We start from the raw sequence: 20,181 nt of genomic DNA, 5'->3' as shown, positions 1-20,181 counted from the left end.
GAGTAATGAAGTTAGCCTCTTAGTAGGAAAATATCTAGATTGGTGGCGCCTAGTGTGGTTAGCACTAATCGTGTTCGGGCAATGAAGTTGAACTCTTAGTTGGAAAATATCCGGATAATTGGATATTACCAATCGTGTTCGGGCAATGAAGTTGAACTCTTAGTTGGAAAATATCCGGATAATTGGATATTGCTAGCTAAAAATAAAGATTTTTTATAGTGTTCAGAGAAAATTAAAGCTTTACCAACTGAATTGCGACTCTGAATTTTCAACCTAAAGCATTTCTTTAACTCGGCGAAAAAGTTTAGAAATAACCAGATTTACAAATGGTAATTGAAATATAGTCACAATTTTAAAAATCCGAAAAAGCTGCAGCATAATATGAATATGTTAGAAATTCGAATATTTTACATATGAGATTCCAATATAGGGTGTGTTTGGTATAACAGAAAATGTTTTCCAAGAAAATATTTTCTCGGAAAAAAAGTAGTAATCTTATTCATTTTCCGGTGTTTGGTACGCAAAGTAAGGAAAATGACTTCTCAAGAGTATTCATAAATAATTTAGATATAATAAACAAGAAGTCATAAACTTTCAAACCAACAAGGTATCCTGTATTTAACACTCATAAAGGCAGCCTGATGCACAAGGTATCATGTATTTACGCAGTCTAGGAAAGACCGTACCTCAAGGGGTGTGATGTAAATAACATATCCTAATAAAAGCACTAATGGCTGCTTCCACCACTCAAACCCGTGATCTATAAATCACGTGGAGACAATTTTACCGTTGCACCAGGTTCCCCTTCTTATGTTAACACTCATGTGGCCTAATATTGTATATCCTTAATTGAAGTTGTCACCCATTTTATAAAGTTAAGTCTTTCTTTTTTATATAGAATTACTTGGTGATAACTGATAACATGCCAACCTGGTTTATAAAATACTAACACCCATGTGGCTCATAAATATTATATTTCTTAATTGAAGTTGTCATCCCATTTAACAAAGTCAAGTCTTTCTTTCCTTATATAAAATTTACTTGATGGTAACATGAACGTAGACACGATTTTAACAACTCAGAGGTATGCCATCTTCTTTGTTATCTCACATCTTTCTTTGATTTATTAATCTCCAATCCTCATAGACCAGCTAATGTGAATGTGCTATATAATCAGACCATGTATATGTTTTGAGAAATCTATTAGATATCTATAAATATTTGACTTTGAACTGACCTATTATTATATATTAATTTAAGGCCACTGTGGGAATCCATAAATTTCAACTTGTGGATCTGCCTTTACTTATAACCATCATGGCTTATAATATATTATGCCCATTTGGTATAATATTATATTCCCTAATTGAAGTTGTCATGAAATTCACATAAAGTCAACTCTTTTGTTCTTTATTATATAGAATTCACTTGGTAACTTGGTTGCCTAAATCATTGCAGCCCTTAGAGGTACGCTATTTTCCTTTGTTTTCTCAATTCCTTGTTCTCTTGATTTTATGTTGGTTACACACTGTATTTTTAGTGTGCTTTACCCATTTGTTTGTTGATATTCATTATATTAATTGTGTATATTTGTTGAAGTGATTTTGCTGCTTCCCAACTCTCCTGTATTGCTGATCTGCCATTGAAAGGTTAGTTGCCCTTAATTACTCTTGTTTAATGTTTTGTCTCCTTGCGCTATATATCATATATATAGTACAAGTTCAATGCTTAAATGGTCGTTAAAAGGGACGTCCTGCACTAAGCTCCCGCTATGCTTAGGGTCCGGGGAAGGACCGTAATCAGGGTCTCTTGTATGCAGCCTTATTTTGCATCCTTGCTAGAAGCTGTTTCCACGGCTAGAACCCATGATCTCCTGGTCAAACAGTAGCAACTTTTCCAGTCCCTTTTGGAAATGCATAAACATAGAGGCCCTAAAGGTTATATCAAGATGTTAACGGGAAATAAAAGCGGGAAAATAATAGATTTGTGATTTGAGACTGTTATAGAGTTTCTGTTGCTCGTCTATTATAATATTGTTATGGTTTTATTTGCAATGTATTTGTTTCTTTTAATCTATTGACAAAAGTTCCTAAAAATTAGTAATAATACATCAACATTTGCAATTCACTTCTGAAACAAAAACAAATCATTATTGGAATATAACATAAGCTAGCATCTTACTAATATTTCAACGTGGAATCTATTGCTTAATTTCTATCAGTGTTATTAAAGGCGAGCTTAAAGCGCGCTTAAGCCCTGAACAACAACAACATACCCAGTCTGATCCTACACCGTGGGGTCTGGGGAGAGTAGTGCGTACAGAGACTTACCCTTATTTTGTGTGGATAGAGAGACTGTTTCCAATGGACTCTTGGCTGAGGAAAGCATAGCGTTTGAGCCCTGAAGCGAGGCTCAAAACATGTTGAGCGCTTCGCCCTTAGCGGGCGCTTCAATGTTGTCATCAAGGCTCTAAGACATACTTTTCTTTGCAAATGAGTGTAATCCTGAAGATGCGACACTAAACAATTGATATTTCACTTTACCGTAATTAATTCTCTTCAATTTATTTGTCCATATATAAGACATTCATGCTTATACATATTAGTCTTGGACTACACATACATATGTGTAGTTTTTCTCCATTTGCACCTTTCTTCATTAAAGCCCCTGTTTTATTTGCGCTTAAAGCCCCAATAGACCTTAAATCTTTTTTGCGCTTTTCATCTTTGAAAACACTGATTTCTATTTGGAGATTTAATTTGGCCTGAAGTTTCGCATATAGTTCCATTTCTGAATATTACTAATTGAAAGTGCCCCTAAAGAGAACTTAGGGTGCATTATGTGGCATAAATTTTTTAATATTATGTCGATATTAATACTATATTTGTTATCGATGTACTTTAGAAAGTTTTTCATCACAAAGAATAGTAAAAACTAGAGAAAATTTCATGGGTTACTATTAAAGTCATACTCATATTGCACAAAAATTTGTAAAATTTACTGATTTGAGAAACTTGAACTCCAACAATGGAGGTTTTCTAATTTCTTAGGTGTTCACCTTACGTTTTCAGCAATGAAATGTACCTCAAAATATCAGTAAACCCAACAAAACTCGTAAATCCAATAGCTACTTTAACCATGAATTTCGATCCACTCTTCTAATCCAGCAATAAAGATTTTAATAATGAAGCTTCGGTGTTCTTCGAGTTCGAAGATCCAACTCAAATTTTCAAACTAGAAACGAGTCTCTAATATTGGGCCAAGGAATGAAAAAAATCAAGTTTTATACAAAGTGAGCCAAACCGAATAAGAACAGGTAGGAGCGGATGCATCTTAGGAATACTGGATTCATCTGAACCCAGTACTTTCGACACAGGACACAAGTTTATGTATAAAAATCCAGTAAAGTTATAACCCAGTACTTTAAAAATTTAATAGGTTCATTACTAAAAATCTGAAAGGTTGAACGCATAGAGTTTAAATTCTGGATCCGTTTCTTAGAACATGGGCGTATCTACGGGGATGAAAGCAGGTTCACGTGCACCCATGCTCTCCTCCTTGAACCATGCATAGATGTTATATTACTTTAAAATAATACAAATATATGTGTGTGCACCTAAGTTCTTGAGAGTCATATGGTGCAATGGTTAATGGGTGCACCAAGTGCGGTCAAGGATTTAATTTTCTTGTCCATCTTGCTTTTTGATTAAGAACTTGGTTCTTTGTTTTTCTTTCTTTATTTGGTTTATTTTTTAAAATCCCCAAGTCTATCTTTGTTCTTCTTATGTAATAATAAAATTTTATATAATTAAACGACATGTCTTATATTAAAACTAGTAGTAATTGAGGATGTAATATAGAGCAATTAACAGGTTCGACTAACAAATTTTCGACATGGAGTATAGATGTATTTTGGAAAAATCATGAAAATGTCTAAAAATTGTAAATTTATAATTTCAATAGTGTAATGGTTTCCGTAAGCCAAAGGTTGAATATCAAATTTAAATCCTAAATCCGTTTATTTATAATAGTGTATCCATCCTCTTAAAATCCTGGATCCGCCTCTGGATAAGAAGATAAAATATAGGCCTGATTTGGTAGGAATATTGTTCCATCTGATAGAGAGTAATTTTTTCTAAAAGCTATATTTGCGACTAGAGATATTCCGTCCTTTTTATTTTAAATTTAAAACTTGCTGCTGTTTAGACTTTTTCCTTTTGCCGTTTCCAGAATATTATTACCATTTCCCACTAAAGAGCGGCAACAGAATAATTTTTGAAATGCCCTAAAGCAATATGGAATAAATCAATAATTGAAACCTTTTATATTGTGAAAAATAAAACCTTCACGATAAACAATATTATCGTGATACATACCTTTTCCATATTTTGACTAAGAAGTTTGAAAACATTTAACTGATCATCTTAGTCTATATATACTATGACTTATACAACTTTCAGGATTTCAAATTCATTTAGCTAATCCAACTTCAATTTTTAATGTGATGGTTCTTCTAACAAACAAAGTCAACCGTTCTGTAATTGTATAGGAAAAATTCGGAACTCATATGTGGCCCAATCACTACGGTATTCAAACATTAAAGTTGATTTAGCCAAGCATAGAACACTATTGAAGTAAAGATCCATGTAGATGATATATACCTAAGTAGAAATTAAAGATTTGTCATTATTGTACTTACATTTAATCTGATATTTCCTAGGAGTTGTGGTGTTACTTTTCGAGGTAAGTGTGAGCTTTATAATATCTCTAGTTATAAGCCTTTAGTTTGCCTTAATATACAACTTATTTACCTGTATTCCAATAAAAATGTTTCAAATAGAGCAGAATGAATACGGAGGATTCATATAGCCGATTCAAGCAGTTTGGGATTGCGACATATATAGTTGATTGATCGATTTTGTTTTTTTTTTAAAGAAAAGTAGAGAATTTCATGTTCAAAGTATTACAGAATCACAGCATTTAATTTTCTGTGAAACAGTACAAAAGTATTTAAAAAATTGAGCGGTGAAGGAAAACAACAACAACAACAACCCAGTATAATCCCACTTAGTGGGGTCTGGGGAGGGTAGTGTGTGCGCAGACCTTACCCCTACCCTGGGGTAGAGAGGCTGTTTCCAAATAGACCCCAGCATCCTTCCCTCCAAGAACTTCCCACATTGCTCTTGGGGAGACGCGAACTCACAATAAAAAAAGTTGGAATAGGATACATATAGTTATAAGAGATTTCACAAATGAAAATATAGTTTGCATGTACACTAATGACCAGTAAATATAGGTATTAGGTACTTCCAAAGGTTATTACTCTATTTACATAAAAACTTACCCCACACAGGGTATTTACACCAAACCAATAGATGCATGGCAAATTGCACATACCCTTCTCCAGGTTTAGAGAGTAAAGTCTAAAGATTATATACCGCTGTACCGCAAAAGTGTAAACTCGTGTGTAGTAACATACGTGACCTGAACATCAAAATAAATAAGACACGATGTCCATAAAAGCTATAAATATTATAGTATTAATTATACAAGTCTAGATCAGTACGCAAAGGAAATTGAGAACTTGAGATAAGTGAAGCCTGAAATTTATCTGATCTGCTGTTTTTGCCTCCCTATTGCAAATATCATGTTATGTGTAACGCCACTTGCTTCTTGCAACATGCAGCTTTCAGGTCATAATCTCATAGGACACAGATACAGTAGATATGGCTTATGCTAGTATTGTTTCTCTTATGAGAACGATAAAACTGCTCTTGACGTCGAAATCACCAATACAATCTCTAATTCGTGATCACAAAGAAGAAATCCTCACTCTTCATGAAAAAGTTAGTTCCCTGGAAGTTTTCCTCAAAAACTCTGAGAGAAGCAATGTGTCTGAGGAAATGACAGATTTGGAAGCACGGATAAAAGAAGTTGCAAATGCAGTTGAATACACAATTCAGCTGAGACTAACAGAAGCTGCAATGGCAAATGATGAAATGCAGAAAGTAACGGCACACGAGATGTTTTGTGATAGCTTGCAACAAGTAGCTGAGGACATTAGTCATCTCCAGAAAGAGTCCATGAAGATTCAACACAAAGGCAAACAAGCATCAAAGAAATCTTTGGTTCGAGGTTCGAGTTCAGCAAAAGATGTTTTGAATGTTAAGAAGAATATGGTGGGACGTGATGATCAAAGGAAAAGGTTGTTAGAAGATCTGACAAGACGTTCCTCTGGTGAACTGAAAGTCATCCCGATCTTGGGGATGGGGGGCATTGGTAAAACAACTTTAGCAAAAGAAGTTTATAATGACGTATCCATTCGATCTCATTTTGATGTTCGTGCCTGGGCTACTGTATCTAGCCATCACAATGTAAAAGAAATCTTGCTAAGCCTTCTCCGTTCTAGAATGGGTGACACATTTTATATGGAAGATGAGGCAGAGCTAGCAGATATGCTACAAAAGAGTTTAAAAAGCAGGAGATATTTAATTGTCATGGATGACATGTGGAGCAGTAAAGCATGGGATGACGTGAGACAATGCTTTCCAAGTGAAAACAATGAGAGCAGAGTATTGTTGACTACCCGTGACACTGATGTAGCTTGTTATGCTGGTACAGAGAATTTTTCTTTACAGATGAGTTTCATGGATCCATATGAGAGTTGGAACCTTTTCAAAAGTGCGGCGTTTGCAAATGAAGAATTGCCATCTGAATATGAGATTATTGGGAAGCAAATTGTCGACAAATGCCAAGGGTTACCGCTAACCATTGTTGTGGTTGCTGGGCTTCTATCCAAATCTGAAAGGACAATAGAAGATTGGGAAAATGTTGCTCAAGATGTCATGTCGTTTGTCACAAATGATCCTGATAAACAATGTTTACATGTGCTTGGGTTGAGTTACAATCACTTGACCAGTAACCTAAAAGCATGCCTTCTGTATTTTGGAGCTTTTCCAGAAGACAGAGAGATTTCGGTGAAGAGGTTGGTGAGATTATGGCTAGCTGAGGGGTTTTTGAAGTTGGAAAAAGACTTTGAAGGGGAGGCTGAGAAGTGTTTAAAAGATCTTGTCGACAGATGTCTAATTCTTGCCTGTGAGAAAAAATGGGATGAAACAGAAATTAAATCATGTAAGGTTCATGATCTAATATATGAGCTATGCTTGAGAGAAGCTCAAAGCCAAAATTTTATCATGAATGATATTGTATTTCATTACCTCGATTTGGATGAAGATGATGGTTCGGATGAAATAGCTCAAAGTCACGACATTGTACTTGAACTTGATGATGAACCAAATCCTGTTCCTCCAAAATATCGTCATCTTAGCAGGCATAAAATAGGGCCCTGTAAACGATGGACTGAACATGATGATATTCACTGTGGTTACTATAGGGCCCTTCTTACCCCTGAACTGCATCATTTGATAAGGGGGCAGAGAGATGATGATGTCGATGATAGCAATTATTTCTTGAAACGAACTCGTTCTATTATCTCTCTTTCCAATTATTGTCCTTTACCAAATTTTACTCTGGAATCAGAGATTATTCGTTTCAAATTACTCAGAACCTTGGACTTGAGTCCCATAGAGTTGGAGTCATTCCCTTCACAAATACTATGCCTCATTTGGTTGAGGTACCTAGCGTTGTCCGGGCGTTTCATTGACATACCTCCAGAAATTTGCAGGTTATGGAATCTGCACACACTCATATTTGAAGGGTCTAGTTCGGAATGTATAGTGTTTCCGGAGCAAATTTGGGAACTAATGCAATTAAGGCATCTCAAACTGAATGCATTTTATTTACCAAATCCTCCAAGTGTATCTGCTGAGGAAGAGGGGACGCACTTGGCCCTTTCAAACGTACAAACTATTTATTTGTTGTCTGCATTTAGTTGCACAAAGGAGGTTATTTCAGGGATTGAAAATGTTAAAAAGTTAGGAATTTATGGAGATAGAGATGACTTTGAAGATTCTAGACTTTTCGACAATCTTGTCTATCTTCATCAACTTGAAAATTTGAGGTTTTATTTTCATAGCACGTGGAAGTTTGGAGAAGCGACTATTCCAAGTGCAGAAGCTTTTCCAGCAACGCTCAAGAAGTTAGAGTTGAATGGAACTTGTCTAAGGTGGGAGGACATAAACATTATAAGTGAATTGCCTAACCTTGAGGTGCTAAAGGTGCTAAGTGTTATGAAGGACAATGAATGGTATACAGTTGCTGGGGGTTTTACTCAGTTGAAGCTTTTGCTAATTGATTGGACACGTCTCAACTACTGGAAAGCCACGGATGACAATTTCCCTGCCCTTGAATGCCTTGTGCTTAGATCTTGCTTTAATTTGGAAGAGATACCCATTGAGTTTGCAGACATCAGCTTGTTGCGGAAGCCAAATGTATATAGTGTGAATAAGTCACAACTACTATACCAAAAATTATGACAGCCACCAAATAATAAATAAGACAATAAAACAACAATAAAGGAAACACCAGAATTTACGAGGTTCGGCTAATTTTGCCTACTCCTCGGACACAACCAATATTTTATTCCACTCCAAAAATACAAGTGAAATAATACTAAAGAGAGAAGATACAAATGCCTTAAACAGATGAGAAGGCAAATGAGAGGTGTGTTTCAATCCTAAACATTAGGCCTTCTTTTATAGGGGAAAAATCCCCCCAAACTTAACTCCCAACCAATGTGGGACTTTGGCATTTTGCCAAACTTCAACAAATCTCCACCTTGGCAAAATTCCACATTTTCAATTCTCTCTCAATAACAAATTTTGGTTGTGTCTTCATCTTCAATCTTCAGTGTTCAACAATGTTGATCAAATCCAAACAATGTTGAAACTTGACCGCAGTCACCACCTTTGTCAGCATATCAGCAGGATTCTCTGTAGTATGAATTTTTTTCACCGTGACTCCACCTTCTTCTATGATTTCTCGTACGAAATGATACCGAACATCAATGTGCTTCGTCCTTGCATGATAAACTTGGTTCTTCGCTAATTGAATAGCACTTTGACTATCACAAAAAATTGTGATACCTTTTTGTTCAACACCAAGCTCCTTTAGCAATCCTTGAAGCCAAATTGCCTCTTTCACAGCATCTGTAATAGCCATGTACTCTACCTCTGTTGTAGACAAAGCAACTGTTGACTGCAAAGTAGACTTCCAACTAACTGGTGCCTTTGCAAAAGTAAACACATAACCAGTAGTTGATCTTCGTTTGTCCATATCACCCGCAAAATCTGAGTCACAATATCCAACTACAAACTGATTGTCTTCCTGCTCAAAAACTAACCCGACATCTACAGTATTATGAATATACCGTAGAATCCACTTCACAGCTTGCCAATGCTCCTTCCCTGGATTGTGCATATATCTGCTAATAACTCCAACAGCTTGTGAAATGTCAGGCCTTGTGCAAACCATTGCATACATCAAGCTACCAACAGCATTTGCGTATGGTACCTTTGACATATACTCTCGTTCAGCTTCATCCATTGGCGACATAGTAGTACTTAGCTTAAAATGGGAAGCAAGTGGAGTACTAACTGGCTTAGTCTTGTCATCTATGCCAAAACGTTGAAGTACTCTCTTCAAATATTCCTTTTGAGATAAACAGAGTTTCTTTGAACGTCTATCTCTAATTATCTCCATGCCAAGAATTTTCTTTGCCTCACCCAAATCCTTCATCTCGAACTCCTTCTTCAGTTGAATCTTCAACTTATCAATTTCTTCCGAATTCTTGGAAGCTATCAACATATCATCAACATATAGGAGAAGATATACAAAGGAACCATCTTTAAGCTTGTGCAAATACACACAATGATCGTATTTGCTTCTCTTGTACCCTTGCCGCAACATAAACTCGTCAAATCGCTTGTACCATTGTCTAGAAGATTGTTTCAATCCGTACAACGATTTTTCAAGTTTGCACACCATATTTTCTTTTTCAGCAACTTTGAATCCTTCTGGCTGAGTCATGTAGATTTCCTCCTCCAAGTTTCCATGTAAAAACGCAGTTTTTACATCCATCTGAACTAGTTCCAAATCCAATTGTGCTACCAAAGCCAACATAATTCTAATGGAGGAATGTTTTACAACTGGAGAAAACACTTCATTGTAATCAATTCCCTCCTTTTGAGCATATCCTTTGGCCACCAATCTTGCTTTGTAGCGAACATCTACTTGGTTAGGAAATCCTTCCTTCTTTGCAAATACCCATTTGCACCCAATTGCTTTCTTTCCCTTCGGGAGATTGGCCAATCTCCATGTATGATTCTGATGAAGGGACTGTATTTCATCATTCATGGCAATCCTCCACTTATCTTCTTCTGAACTTTGGACAGCGTCTTTATAAGTAGTAGGAACATCATCAGCTACAATTGAGGTTGCACAAGCAACCGTCTCTATGAGACGAACAGGTTTCGTTATTGTTCTTTTTGGCCTGCTGGTTGCTATTGATTCAAGTTGTTGTTGAGATTCCTGAGTTGGAATCTCCTCTACTGGCTCTCCTTCCAGAGGGTAATCTTCATTTGTTTCCTCCTCTGCTTCTTGTGTAGGAAAAATAAATTTTCCCTCAAACTCCACCTGCTTAGAAGCACCTTCATTTTGTTTGGTATCTTCTGTTACCTTATTTACCATAGCAAATTCATCAAAGGTAACATCTCTGCTGAATATTACTTTCTTTGTCATAGGGCACCATAAGCGATATCCTTTGACTCCAGAAGTAATTCCCATAAAAATAGTCTTCTTTGCCCTTGGATCCAATTTTGACTCCGTCACATGATAATATGCAGTTGAGCCAAACACGTGCAAAGAGTTATAATCTACAGCAGGTTTTCCGTACCATTTTTCAAATGGTGTTTTGCCATCAATAGCAGCAGATGGTAGACGATTAATGAGGTGACATGCATATGTAATTGCCTCAGCCCAAAATTCTTTGCCCAAGCCAGCATTGGACAACATACACCGTACCTTCTCCAGCAAGGTCCGGTTCATACGTTCTGCCACTCCATTCTGTTGTGGTGTATGTCTAACAGTGAAGTGTCGGATGATGCCATCATTTTCACAGACCTTATTGAAATGATCATTTTTGTATTCACCTCCATTGTCTGTGCGAATACACTTGATTCTCCTGCCTGTCTGATTCTCCACCATCATCTTCCATTTGAGAAAAATTCCCAACACTTCATCTTTGCTCTTCATTGTATACACCCATACTCTTCGGGAAAAATCATCAACAAAGGTTACAAAATAGTGCTTCCCACCCAATGAAGGTGTTTTGGAAGGACCCCAAACATCAGAGTGTACATAATCCAAAATGCCTTTAGTATTATGGATCGCTGTACCAAATTTAACCCTTGTCTGTTTCCCTTTAACACAATGCTCACAAAACTCCAAGTTGCAAGCCTTTACTCCTTTTAACAATCCTTGATCTGATAGAGTTTTCAAGGATTTTCCTCCAGCATGTCCCAAGCGCATGTGCCATAGCTTGGTTGCTTCTGCCTCTTTGTCGTCACTGGATGTTACTGTCGCTGTCCCAATAACTGTACTGCCACGATAGCGGTACATATTATTATTCTTCCGATTAGCCTTCATTACCACTAGTGCACCGGAGCATACTCTCATCACTCCATTTTCTGCAATGATTTTGAACCCTTTTGATTCTAGGGCTCCCACAGAGATGAGATTCTTCTTCAAATCCGGTACATATCGAACATCTATCAATGTTCTGATCATTCCATCATGGTTCCTTAATCGTATTGAACCAATGCCATATGAGGTAAGAGGGCTGTTATCCGCTGTGTGGATGACTCCATATTCTCCTTCTTGAAATTCCACGAACCAGTCCCTGTTGGGACACATATGATAGCTACAAGCCGAGTCCATCAACCATATGTCTGATGATGTTGATGACTCTGTTGTAACTAATGAGAAGTCTGAATCATCACAATCAGCTACATTTGAATCCATAATAGCCTTTCCATTGTTATGTTTGGCCTTATTCTTCAACTTCGGACAGTCTTTCTTCCAGTGCCCTTTTTCTCGACAAAAGGCACATTCATCTTTGCTGGGTCTGGATCTTGACTTGGATCTTCCCTTCTTTGTCCTCGTTTGATTTTGAGGACGACCCCTCACAAACAGTGCTTCTCCTTCTCCGCCCTTCTGTTTTTCTCGCTTTCTTTGTTCATAGCTGTACAAAGCTGAACAAACTTCTCTGAGAGAAATTTCGTCATTTCCATGGAGTAGAGTAGTTTCAAGGTGCTCGTACTCATCAGGAAGTGACGCCAACAACATTAAGGCCAAGTCACCATCATCATAAGTTGTATCCATATTTTGCAAATCTGTGACCAACTTATTGAAACTGGTGATATGTTCATTCATCGTGGTACCAGGAACATAGGTGAAGTGAAACAGTCTCTTCTTCATGTACAATTTATTTTGACTGTTTTTCTTCAAAAATTTATCCTCCAGTGCTTTCCATAATTTACTTGCAGAAGTTTCCTTTGTGTATGGATATTTCTGCTCTCTAGCAAGGTAGGATCGAATGGTACCGCAAGCAACACGGTTGATAATTCTCCAATCTTCTTCTCCAATAACATCTGGTTTCTTTTCTTCAATGGCCAGATCTAGCCCTTGTTGAAAAAGGACATCTAGAACCTCGCCTTGCCACATCCCAAAATGTCCGGACCCGTCAAAAATTTCTACCGCAAATTTCGCATTTGACACAATTCTTGTCATAAGCGAAGATGCCAATGATGACGTATTGTTGACACTTGATGTAGATTCTTCTTGTTTATTGTCTCCCATATTTGACACAAATATTATTTAATAGCTGACGACACAAATCAAGATTATTTCCTTTCTGATGTAGAAGATCAGACTAAGCTGCAACTACAGAGCATACTCAGACAGAACCTTGACTCAGTTACCAAGATAAATCTTTTCTGATGTGGAAGATCAGACTATGCTGCAACCACAGAGCATACTTAGACAGTACCTTGGCTCTGATACCAATTGTTGCGGAAGCCAAATGTATATAGTGTGAATAAGTCACAACTACTATACCAAAAATTTGACAGCCACCAAATAATAAATAAGACAATAAAACAACAATAAAGGAAACACCAGAATTTACGAGGTTCGGCTAATTTTGCCTACTCCTCGGACACAACCAATATTTTATTCCACTCCAAAAATACAAGTGAAATAATACTAAAGAGAGAAGATACAAATGCCTTAAACAGATGAGAAGGCAAATGAGAGGTGTGTTTCAATCCTAAACATTAGGCCTTCTTTTATAGGGGAAAAATCCCCCCAAACTTAACTCCCAACCAATGTGGGACTTTGGCATTTTGCCAAACTTCAACACAGCTCACTACAACGAATTGTGTTATGCAACTGTAAGCCCAAACTCGAGGCTTCTGCTGCACAAATTCAACAAGAACAAGAAGATAACGGAAACAAACCCGTGGATATTCGTATCCTAAATCCATCCAGGTATGTTGTTGTATATTCTTGATTAATATTGTAACATTTGGATAACTGGATGCTTTGATTACGTGAATCAAATTATTTTCGGAATAGGTAATAAAAAATGAGTAATAAAATAGTAATTGTAAAGAATAAATATTTTCAAGGCTTGTATATATTGTAGTCGAATAATTCATTATTGCCTTGGAGGTTTCACTAAATTTTTGAAAAAACTTAAGTAGTTTATCTATATTAATTAATATATTATATTAAAAGCACCAAAGGCCCTAAGCAAAATGTCTTTCACCTTTTTACCTTTTAAAACTTATTTTACGTTGGACAAAATTGTAAATTTAATTATTTTCCTCGTATTTATGACTAGAAACTCAATTGAAATTTTGATTTTTATCGATTAATATACTACCTTATATAAATTATTTTCTTATTTGAATAAAACTATAAATGTAGACTGTAAATGATTAGTCTCATTTCAAAAGACTTGAACATGTGTTTATATGTCGAAGAGTACTTTCAATTTTAACCCAACCGATATTAACATGGCTGCAATTAGTTCTATTTTTTTTTATAATAGGAAATTTTTCAAAATTTTAAGCCAACTGGTGCTAATTACTTGATTTCAATTTTCTAAATTTCTTTAAAATCTGAAATATTAAGGAGCCTAGCAAGTGAAAAAAAATATTAACCAAACATTCTTTGAAAACTATAATATATTCGTGTTACCTTTGAACTACAGTACATTTTCATATTATATTTGAATTATTTTCCTACTCAAACAATATCTTATATTGATCATCAAATTTTTATATAATATTTTAAACTACATTCACTATTATTAAAGCACGAAGCACCTACGCAAAATGTTGATCATGCATCTTTTATACCTTTTAATAATAAATCGCATATATATATATATATATATAAAATAATCAAAACAATAATTATGTCTGTGCGATTTATTATATTTGGATGATGTAAAATAACTATAACTCCTTCCCTAAAAGATATATATCTTTGTCAAGGAAAGGATATGTCATATGTGTTACCTGTTAGGTAGCTATAATCAAGGCTAACTTAGGAGAAGCCGTAAGTATGACTGTTATCAAGGCTATAGGCAGCTACCTAACCTATGTATCTCTACATTATATCAAGGTATGAAAGTTCCTGTTGTTGAGACGCTACTCGGCGGTTGAGGCATTGTTGGTTTGAGAAGGCTGTTTTGGTGAGCCCCATTTCTCATATGTGGGTGCTATATTTGGAGTTTCTTTTGCTTAATCATGTTGTTTTGAACTTTAGAGTTGCTCCATGGACTCCTTTGGGTTGTAATAGTAATTAATACTATGGTTTGTTACGGCTATATATATTGGGGTCATATCCAAAACTTTGTGCTTCATCTATGGTTTATTGATATTATAAATTTGATGTTGGTACATATAACTAATGGGTAACTCTTGATGCATGTTGTTACGTGAAGTTTAGCTGAGACTTTAAATTACGGATAGTCTTACAGGGAACGTTTCATCTGATTTTTCATTTGATACTAGTAGTGATTGCTTGAGGCTGTCTAAAATGTTATAGTTCGCCTGAGGCTGAATACATATGCATTCCCTCAAACTTGACCATTTTTTTCATTTGGACACCTAAACTGAAGGTTGTACCTATTAGGCACCGGAACTCCAGTTCTATTTTGTCTATTGAACACATACTGCTGATATGGCATAACATGTGTATTACACTCTCCTGTAAGAGAGTGAAAACCCCCAATCTTTCTTTTATAGCAGTAATATATTTTTTCACTTTTGTCTCCTTCAACCTCAATGTGCCACCACCATTCTCACCTTCTTCACTACCATCTTGACCACCTTGACAGTAAAATTAACATTTTAATTAGTTTTGTAATCAAATATTTTTATTTTTGGTCAAACTATTTTCTTTTGTTTGTTCCGCGAAGGGAGATAATTGGTGGCTCAGTTCCACGGCTAATGATGACAACTGTAGCAGCTATACTGGATACCCACCAAGGAAGAAGGGAGCCAATTAGCTTAATATAAATTTTGGTCTCTTCTTGTTCTTCCAATTATGTTATTCAACAGAAGATTTTATGAAAAGAACTTTTTTCTTTCCATTTGTTAGCTGTTGCTTTTTCTCATAAGCCACTCGTTTTCTTCTTATATCAACTTCTACTTTGAAGTCGTCGCCATTAAAGCGTTCAAGAACACCAGTTGGCCATATCCCATGAGAACTCGTTATAGCTTCTCACGGAAAAGAAATATTCAAGAGTCTCCAGTATTATTCTATATAAACCCCTTTTACATTCCTCTCTTCATTTATTTACAACCACCATGGTGACAATAATGAGGCTCTTATAAATAAAGAATAAATTACTGTTTTTATTTTTGGCTTTATGGTGTGCTTGACTCTATTGATTTCTTAGTACTACAAGCAATTCGTAAAAGCTTGAATGATTTTACATCCGACCCCTGCAATTTTGTCGGAGTTTATAAGGCGATGGCACTGCATCTGGGATCACCAGGTTTAACTGGAAGACTGGATGCTATATTTAACAAGGCGGCATGGTATTTTTATGTGTGCAATGGGGGATTTTGTGAAGAGTCAAAAGGGGGAGGTGGAAGAAAAGGTTTTTTTTTTCTCCTTACTGATATGTCATTTTGTTATTTGTCACATGGCCACATCAGCAGCATTTGGCCGTCACGCATGAATTAGTTTTGCTCGTTGTAAAAATTGTGTTCAATTGACACAGCTTCAATTAGGTTTAGGTGTCCAATTAATACAACCTTCAGTTTAGGTGCCCAAATGGAAAAAAACAGGCAAGTTTAGGGGGCTACATATGTATTCAGCCTTCGCCTGAAGTTTAGGCCTACGAGTGCCTTTCATGTTACATTTGGGATGTGATAGGTAGAAACCAAACAGGTTATAACTCGTAACTATTTGGACTGAGGTAAGGTAATGAAATCTTGTTATGCACAAGAAGCTGACTAAAGCATACAAATTATCTCTACAGTGCATGATTTGGACGATTTGAAAGAGAAAATTTTCCAGGATAAATCACATTGATACAATAATATAGTTAGAGGTTCGTTTGAGGCACGCTAAAGTCCAGGCACCTTAGTTAGGTTATGCGTCGGTTTAGGTTAAGGTGTGCATCTCTTTACTCATGAAATCTGTCTTGAGGAATGCATTAATTAACAATGGCTGTTTAACTTGATTGTATCTTTTAGTTCCATCGTTCATACAATTGTTATTTGTGCTTATACTTATTACATGTATACTTTTTTTTTTTTTTTTCATTTGTGCCTTTCTTCCTTAAAGCTCGTGTTGTATTTGTGCTTTGCATTGAAAGCCCCAACGAATTCATTGTTTCTTTTTACCTTTGAAACATTGCAATAGTATGCACAACAAAATGGCAACCAGGCCTTGAAACAGTGTTCAGTTTGAGAAAGAGATGGTAATGACTGGAGATCAAAATGATCTCCAGACTCTTTCTTCCCGACCTAGTTGACTCTCTGGCCGTAGTTATTTAGGCGGTATTTCGAGATCGAATTCCTCCCAGGAACACACGAAATAAAGACATGAACTGGTGTGGCGGGCGGTTTTTTTTCACAATAAGACCTGGACGCTCCCTTGTATTTGGGGGAGTTGGACGGACGTTCCGCTCTTCGGGACTTTCTTTACTCTTTTTTTATTTAAACAAATAAAACTGAAAAAGACTGCTTGGAATTTAGAGTGAATGCCCAATTTTCAGGGGTTGTGATAGGAGCTGAGGCTCAATCTGATAGAGCCATTCCAAATAGTGTCAAACTAGAATTACCACAATCCTTTTTAGAAAAAGGTGGCTTAACTAATAGAGAATTTTTATGTCTACCAACTATTTTCTAAGGAGAACTATTCAAATATTTTGGCTTAGAAAAGGCTTACAATAAAGTCTTGAGGGAGGTTATGTGGAGATGTTTGGAGGCTAGAGGTGTACCTGTTGCATACATTAGGGTGATTAAAGATATATATGATGGAGCAAGACTTGGGTGAGCATAGGAGGAGGGGACTCGGATCACTTCCCAGTCGTGTTGGGGTTGCACCAGGGATCGACACTCGGTCCTTTTTTGTTTGCCTGGGCGATGGACGTACTGACGCATCACATCCAAGGGGAGCCAACTTTGGTAAATTGTCTAATAGGTACTAGCCTTAATTGAGGTATCAAAATGAAAATTGAAGCCTACTTTAGGGGATGTCTATGTATTTGGCCTCAATTAACACATTACTGGCCTTTCTCCCTGTCATGCGATCTCCAGTTGAATGCACAAAGTATGTGTTGTAACAAGTGGCAAATAAATGCTTGAAAATCCTTGTATGATGGTTCCTCTAAGTAACACACATAGTTGAGACGGGGAGTTGATGGTTCTGGGTTGGCATAATCCTTTGCTAAACTCTCTAACCTTTCTAATCTTGTGTTCCTGAACTCAGCATCTACAGTCAAATGAAAGATCATAAAGATTATGTTTTCTAAGAAAATCTTTCATTTATTTGCATCTCTGGTGAGAGTGCGTGCGTGAAACCAAGCATTTTGTGGAACTCCTACATTAAACAACTTCTTGTTGTAAGCTCCAGGTACCAGCGAATGCATTACATCATCATAATGTTTGTTTTTCCTCTCTGCTTTGAACTTCTTTTATTAAAATTATATTTGCATCTGGTGTAGTGTAATTTGACTCTTGATGTTGAGAACTAGATGGAAGAACCGCTTTTTTATAAATTCCTGTCAAAATTATACATCAAATTTTATGTGACAATTACACTGTATCTGGGCGAGAATTTCCTAGTTGAGAGAACTTTTGTTGATGCTGCAGCCTTACCGGTTCTTTGCCGGTTACATACTCAAACTTGCCTTTATGGTTCTTTTTCTTGCTTATACTCATCATTTATGTCCATGATTATTTGAGAAATAGATATATACATATTGGTTACACAAACCTGAAATCATCCATTTGGACTTTGATTTAGCTCAACACTTTCTGCTTCTTATACACTATATTGCTCTCAGGTGCATTGTTCTGCTCACAATGTCAAGGCACTAGGGTTAACTCTGTAGATCATTTCAACGGGCGGTTCAAAGCCGGTGGACTATGTTGGTTGTGCAGGTACTTGTTCTATCCTTTGTGCTTTTGGTGACTATGGTTTAACATTGTAATTTTGTTCTTAAGCAAGAAGATGCTGCAACGACGTCTGACGATTAATCATATCCTTCATGTTTGCATTTTCTTTCTTCAGAGGTAAAAAACGATATGTTATGTGGTGACTGCAATGTTGCTGGATTTCTTGGTGGATTTATGAGTACGTTCGATGAGTAGACTTCATATGCACTATTCTCGGGTAGGTTCAGAGGCAAATCCAGAATGTATACTTTGATGGGTTCAATCTTTAAAATTTTTGCATTGAACTCATTTCATCTTCGAGATTATAGATTTAGAATTTAATAATTATTGAATATTAGTGATTTTTCACATACATATTCATGCTTCATATTTAAAATATTGGATTTAGTTGAATCATAAAAGTTATGATCCATCTGCTCCTAGGTAGGTTGCCACCATTGATCCCAAGAGAAGCACAACGAAGTATTTGATAAACAAACAACAACGTACTCAGTGAAATCTCACAAGTAGGGTTTGCAGAGGATGGGGCATACGCAGACCTTACCCCTATCTTGTGAGAAGTAGAAAGGTTGTTTCCGATAAAGTATTTGATAAACAGATTACATTATCATTTTCCTGTTCCAGTTTCACATGTTCAAGATTTCTTGAGCTTTATATTGTAGAAGAGTAGAAGCTTCTCTCTAATGTAAGTGGAAGAAGCTTTGCATTAAGAAATTAGTGTTATATGACAAAGGACCTACATTTTGGCAAACCTATTTGCTAATGCCAGCATTTTAAGCAAGTTAGTGATTACAGAAGTGTATGTTCTTTTGGAACAACAAACTTGTGAAGATGCAAGATTATTAAGCAATAGTATGGTCAATACCGGGATAGGCTCTGCTCCAATAACGCTAGCTCCAGTATTTTTCAATAGTTCTCTTGATGAATGCCACGTGGACAAAAGATCTTTTAAAGGCTAGATTCGTTTTTCCATTTATTGAGTGATAATTTTTTAACCAAAATGTTACAAAACAAAAAAAACGAGTGGCACTCTTGCATTTTTCATTTTGAACATTTTTCTCATCTCCACTGTATTTACATTGCAAATAAACATCACACTTCTCCACAGAGTCTCCAAATAGACACCAATCAGTATATTTTAAATAGAGAAAATATCAGCTCATTCTCATCAGATGTAAGGAAAAACAAATTGGGTGTGTTGCGGAAGATTGTGGGTTAACTAGCACACAATCCCACACAAAGCAAATAGAGAAGAAAAATCAACACAAGGATTTAACGAGGTTCGGCTAAGGCTAATCCTTGGGGCAGAAGTAGAGAAAGTTTTTCACTATGAATGAGAAGAAAAGCACAGTACAATCTCTAGAATCCCAATTACAACCTCTATATATATATATCCCAAATAGTCCCAAACTTATAAGAGAAAGGTTTCCCACTTTGACAAGAACAATAGGTTTTCCTTTTCCAAATCTATTTGGAGAATGTGTTTTCCTAAACTTATAGGGATTATGAGTTTCCT

General features: G+C 36.2%; 1 protein-coding gene across 2 annotated transcripts; it reads left to right on the top strand.

Annotated features, from left to right (window-relative positions):
- Positions 1–602: 602 nt before the first annotated feature.
- LOC142162928 (putative late blight resistance protein homolog R1B-17) lies at positions 603–18,923 on the top strand. Of its 2 annotated transcripts, XM_075220113.1 has the most exons (4): positions 603–8,374; positions 13,381–13,506; positions 18,554–18,650; positions 18,781–18,923. In XM_075220113.1, exons 1-3 carry the CDS (start codon positions 5,727–5,729, stop codon positions 18,585–18,587), a joined length of 2,808 nt encoding a protein of 935 aa, XP_075076214.1. In that variant the 5' UTR covers positions 603–5,726; the 3' UTR covers positions 18,588–18,650; positions 18,781–18,923. The 2 variants fall into 2 exon arrangements, with proteins under 2 accessions (XP_075076214.1, XP_075076213.1); XM_075220112.1 differs by lacking the exons at positions 13,381–13,506; positions 18,554–18,650; positions 18,781–18,923 and having other exon boundaries at positions 604–1,649; positions 5,687–8,590.
- Positions 18,924–20,181: the final 1,258 nt, after the last annotated feature.

This window comes from Nicotiana tabacum, chromosome 8, assembly GCF_000715075.1.
Source record: "Nicotiana tabacum cultivar K326 chromosome 8, ASM71507v2, whole genome shotgun sequence".
Lineage (NCBI taxonomy): Eukaryota > Viridiplantae > Streptophyta > Magnoliopsida > Solanales > Solanaceae > Nicotiana > Nicotiana tabacum.
Note: the sequence above shows the minus strand (reverse complement) of the source record. Positions and strands in the feature narration are given on the sequence as shown.